This window comes from Belonocnema kinseyi, chromosome 3 (assembly GCF_010883055.1).
Source record: "Belonocnema kinseyi isolate 2016_QV_RU_SX_M_011 chromosome 3, B_treatae_v1, whole genome shotgun sequence".
In the NCBI taxonomy this organism is placed as follows: domain Eukaryota; kingdom Metazoa; phylum Arthropoda; class Insecta; order Hymenoptera; family Cynipidae; genus Belonocnema; species Belonocnema kinseyi.
In genome coordinates, this window is record NC_046659.1 from 70,332,678 (window position 1) to 70,338,677 (window position 6,000).

Here is a 6,000-nt window from a genome sequence, read left to right on the forward strand (position 1 = left end):
AAACTATTCTTCTCAATTAGACATCAGTTGCTAAATGTCAAATAATTCTATTGTATTATCCATTAATCTATTTCATATACAATTAGCAAGTAGAAACCACTAATTAGCCACATCGATTGCAAGGGTTATGAACAGTGTACACGCTAAGGCGTAACCGGAAAAACTTTTCCATATATCATGTTACTCTGCATAATCTATTATCTAACTTAATCTATGCCTCACTTATGGGAATTGAGAACATCGACTTCACTTCAGTTACTGGATCGCTATTTGCATTAGAAGCAAAAGTCTCTAAAGATTGTTAATGAAAAATGTATGGAGCGATTAACTAAACTCTGAGAGAATTATTCCATGGACAAGTGCTTATATTTTTTATAACGAGAATACATTTCATTCCTGTCGAGAAGAATTATGTTTTGCACACACCCACCTCGAAAGTAAGGACTTCCATAACTCCAAATGATGTACAAAGTGCTTCAATCCAGCAGACTGTGCGAGAATAATTTTGGCGTATGCTCACTTTGAAACACGTGTATTTTTCGTATCTGCACAATGGACGCGCATGTGCACTTTATAGATAAGTAACTTTTCACATCGGCGAAATAAAAATATTTTAAATCACTAATACCCTCTCATTAAAATGAAAATCTAAAAAATCTTTTTTAAAGATTACACAAATTTCTCTGAAAACCACCATCTGTTTTTGGAAATTTGGTGAAAAGTGAAAACAATTTTAAAACAATTTTCTCGGACGGTTTTTTGCACAAATAGCATGTGATATATGTGCGTGAAGACAATTGCTACTCGTGTGATTGCAGCATTTTTTAGAAAAAAAACCTCTTCGCTGTCGACAAAAAAAGTAAAGTTTTTTGAACTAAGCTAAATATTTTAAAATCTTGTAATATTTAACAATTAAACAATTACACGTTAAATACTCTAAAATTGAAGAAAAACGACTTTAAAATTCATAACAATCTAAAGAGTAACTTTTGAAGCTTAATAACATTTTTAATGACCACAATTCCTAGGATTGCTGAAAAATTTTAATTTCGAAATTCCGTGACTTTCCCTGACTTTTCTCCGATTAATTTTCAGTGTTTCTGACCATTATAAATCTTTCTTTTAAGTATAAAAACAACATGATACTTAGCAGATCAATAAAGTTAATAAAAAAAATGTTAGTTTCCAAGTTTATTTTACACACTTTAAATGAAAACAGCCATACAGAATTTAAAAATAGGTAGTAAGATATAAATAAAATACATTCCTTTTCGAAAAAATAGTTGAGATTTAAACTTAAAAAAATAATTTTTAACCAAAAATAAAATAATTAAATTCTCAGTTAAAACAATTCATTTTTAAACATGAAAAAAATTATTTTCAAAAAATTAGTTAAAGTTTCAAATAAAGTAATGAATCAAAAAAAAAAAATTAATGCGCATAAAAAATGAGTTAGTCGATATTTCCGTCAAAAAATAATCTAATTTTTAAACGAAAAAAGTTAAATTAAACAAGAAAAAACAAATTTTCAGAAATTTACTTTAAAATGTTGAATTTGCATGTCAAAACGTCAAATTTCCTGAAAAGTATTAAGTTTTTAATGTGAAATTATGAATTTTCTACCAAATAATTGAGTATTCAACTAAGAAATATGAGTTGTCAACAAAATAAATGACTTTTCTACCAAAATAGATATATTTCCAAGCAAAAATGGAATCGTGACATTTTCAGTTTAAAAATTAATTTTCAACTTTAAAAAACACCATTTTTCAACAAAACGGTGAAACTTTGAACCAAAAATTAATTTTTTACTAAAATGATAAATATTTTTTAAAAAATTTCTACTAATAAAGATATATTTTCAACAAAGAAAAACGAAATTTAAAAAAATAACTCCATTTTCAACCAAAGAAATGAATTTTTGAACAAAAAGATTAAGTTTCTACTATTCAATTTATTTTGCTACCAAAAAAGACGAATATTCGACGCAATAGTTGAATTTTTAACAGGGAAGATCAATTTTCAACCTAAGACAGTATAGTTTAATTTTCCGTTGAGAAACAAAAATAGTTTTTAGCCAAAAAATAACAATCTTTAACAAAGACTTAAATTTCCTACACAAAAAGTAGTTTCAAATAAAAAGATAAATCATCAATACAGAAAAAAATAATTCTTACCTATCAAAATAAACAAATTTTCAACCCGAAAAGGCAAATTTGCAACAAAATAGTTGAATTCTGAACCAAAACAAAGGAATTTTTATCAAAACAGTTGTGATTTTTACCAAAAGATGCAATTTTTACCAAAAAGAGATGCATTTTCAACAAAACGGTTGATTTTCTAATCAAAATGAATTACTTTTTCATAAAATTGTTGAATTTTTATCAAAATAATAAAATTAGCTTCAACTTCAGATTATTGAAAATTCTCTGACTCCGTCAGAATTTGCCTGACTTTCTCTAACTTTCACTGATCATTTTTAAATTCCCTGAGTTTCCCGGATTTTCCCTAACCAGTTTAAAATATTTCGGGCATGGCTTTCCTTGACCTTGATCCTAAATCGGGGAATCAAAACGTAAACAGACAAGACCACATGAATCATTTATATTGGATTTAAACGCATGACGCCGCGATTCCTCTCATCTCGAAACTGCGAAGGCCATCAATCCTGGTAAGATCGTCAACCCGGGTGTCTTATATCGGGACATTAGTGTAATTTTAAAGCGGTGAAAATGGTTACATACATAAAAAAACACTTACATCGAATTAATTCAGGAAAGTGAAGTGAAAAAGTCAGTGACTTGCGGAAAATGAAAAAACACTCTCAATGGAGCGCCCTTTGACGTGAGAGACACATTGCAGATGCTTTGAAAGTAAAAGCATGGGGTGGTGAGGAGCCGGTATTTTGGAGCTTTTGAAAGTAATACCCCTTTATTTTGTCTTTTTCAGCTAAATTCCGACGGCTACGGTTCTCACACGTCACCGGCGCACGCCAGACAACCCCTAGTACCACAAAATGCGAATAACCAACCCCTTTGTTTCACGCCCACGCACGCGGCGCCCACCAATGGCATGTTGCCAAAGAATGCTAAGTGAGTACTCTCTTGAAAACTTTTCACCTCAGACAACACGATTTTTTTTCCACGACAATCTCATTGGCTACCTACATAAAATTCCAGTCACTCCAAGTACGGCTCGATCAACCTGTTTAGTCTTCACTACTACCTCAGAGAAAACTTGATCGATTTCGTTAACGTAATTGGAAATACTGACATACTACATAATCAATTTTTATTTCGAGAAATATAAGAGAGACGAAAAGGTTATTGGCCTTTCTTTAAATCTTAATCCTGGGAATAGAGAAAAAGAATATATTTATGAAATTTTTTAATTTCAAAATTCGAGTTTTCTCTGGCTACCGGAAAGCAGATTTAAATAGAAATATATTTAAAACAAATTGTGTAATCTTTTGTTAAATTTGTATTAGATTGTTTTTGGAGAAAGTAATATTAATTGAATACAAATATTGTCAATTCGTATTTCCTCATTTAAATGTTTCAATTTTATATTTCATTTTATTGATTTATTATAGGCAACATCCATATGTTACATGACATTCATAATGGAGGGAATTCCATTTTATACCAAAGAGTAGAATTTTCAACCGAAAAAGTTCATTTTTATTCAAGACATATGAATTTCAAACCATGAAAGATAACTTTTCTAACATAAAAGATGAATTTTCAATCCAAAGGGAGTAATTATCAATCCAAAGGGAGTAATTTTCAACAAAATCGTTGAATTTTTTACCCACAAAAATGACTTTAACAAAATATTAAAATTTTGAACAAAATTGTTGAATTTTTACTAAATAGCTGAATTTTCTACCAAAAAGATTAATTTTCTACTAAGAGACAAATTTTCAACAATATACTTGAATTTTCAAATTGGCTTGAAATCCTGCGCTAAGTTTGCGCTAAGTCTGAGATAAGTCTGCGACGATGCATTTTCCCATTAACATTTATTGATCTCGAACATTCCCAAAGGCTTTAATCTACCCTGACGCAAAATATTGAGCCCCATTCACCCATTGAAACAGGAATTAGAATGTGTATTTATGCTTCGCTCGATGTTGTATTCATCTCGCGCTTCGCACTCGATTATGTATTTACCTCGCGCTACGCGTTCGGTCTTTATATTTTCGCACATTCTTGCGCAAACATTTTAAAATTAAGACTCAAAACATCCACTACTGTAATTTTGTGATTGTGAATTCTCTTTCGTTAAAAAAGCTTAGCTCGAGAGTTTGAGCGCACCTACGGCACGCAACTGAGGGCAATCGCACTCCGCGCTTAGTCTTTGCATTACTTCCGCATTCGGGCACAGACCTTTTAAAATCAAAGGTGAATGGATCGACAACTGTAATTTTGTCATTTTGAACTCTCTTTTGTTAAAGCTCTTTTGGCTTTAACGAACACATTCTCATCACGTATCTCGTGCTTCGCACTCGATTTTGTCCAACCTGTCAACTTTTCTACATTATACATAACACTTTCATATCAATTATAATACATTTTTTATGTATCTCTGCCAAGGATTACTTCTTAAATAAAATTGCAAAATAAAAAGCAAATTGTATTTATCATGATTATTTTTGTATTTGTTTCTTTTTTTGCTTTAAATTGTATTTTAACCTGTTCTGTAACATGTATCATTTCAATAAATGTATATCATTACAATTTATAATATGCATAAAAATTAAATCATACTAATTCTTATTTCCTTATTTTTATAATTTTTTATTTTTAATGTTGTTTTTTTACGATTAAATAAAAACTAATGCGCATCTGCATAGGGTCTAATACAGGAATCTATATAGGGTCCTATGTAGGAGCCTACGTCCTCTTTCGTCTTTTCTGTGCTTTTTCCAAAAAGTTATTTTTTTAAATTTCTAATATTATGTTTTACGATTAAAAGAAAATTTACTCGTTCTATCGAAAAATAATTAATAATAAATTTATAGATCTTTTTAGGCGAACAACTCTTGTCTGATAATTTAAGTTCATACCTTGTGTCGTTTTTTCAAACAAATTTAATATTTTTATTTAGAATGTTATTTTTTACGACTAAAGCAAAAACTAACGGTCCTATCAAAAATTATAGCTTTTTTTTGGATGAACAAGTTTTGGCTCATTTTTTCTCGTAGCTTATATCGAAAAGTGATTCATTAATTTCTAAGTTAAAAAGTTGTTATAATCTTGTAGGACTTTCAAAAAGCAAAGTTTTTCTTCTTCTGACATTTTTTCATATGATGCGTTGTTTGGCTTCAAATGTTTATTTTAGTTTGTTTTTTTGGATAATTATTTGGATAATTTTCTTTTTATAAAAAAAGTCAGAAGGATAAATTGTTTAAGTTTTGAAGTGCTATGAACAACCGTGCAAAGAAATTGTACATCTTGAAAAAATGTGGTTTCAAAAATTTGTTGTACGGTCAAATTTTGAATGTTCAACTTTTTGACCAAATTGAAAAAGTTGTTATCATAATCTTGTAGGGCTTCCAAAAAACAACGTTTTTCTTCTCCAGACTTTTTTCGTATTATGCGTTGTTTGGATTACATTTTTCATTTTAGTTTATTTTTCTGGATTTTGAAAATGCTATAACTCTAGTAATTTTTTATTTTTCAAAATTCACAAAATTTTTTTAATTCTACGAATAACCGTACACAGAATTTTTTAAAAAGTGGTCTTAAAAATATTCAAAATGTGCCCACTTTTTGAATTTTCATCCCAAATGGCTGGCTAACGAACTTGACCTTTAGTTTAGGACACTAAACGAGTGCACCAAAGGGCAATCTAATAGATTAATTTTTTCAAAAGTTATCGTCTTCACACACAGACAGGCAGACAGACATACAGACAGACACATTACTAAAAACCTGTTTTTCGGATTCAGGGGGTCTCAAAACGTGGACATTTGACAAAAACTGGGGGGGGGGGGGG

The 6,000-nt window shown here is 29.9% G+C and overlaps 1 protein-coding gene across 5 annotated transcripts in view; it reads left to right on the forward strand.

Annotated features, from left to right (window-relative positions):
• The window catches only part of LOC117168862 (proton channel OtopLc), a 90,466-nt gene that overhangs the window by 43,355 nt on the left and 41,111 nt on the right, over positions 1-6,000 (forward strand). For all 5 annotated transcript variants that reach the window (XM_033354737.1, XM_033354733.1, XM_033354736.1 and 2 more), the window contains one exon: positions 2,950-3,092. In XM_033354737.1, coding sequence (XP_033210628.1) covers positions 2,950-3,092 — 143 coding nt within the window. The remainder of the gene's footprint in view (positions 1-2,949; positions 3,093-6,000) is intronic.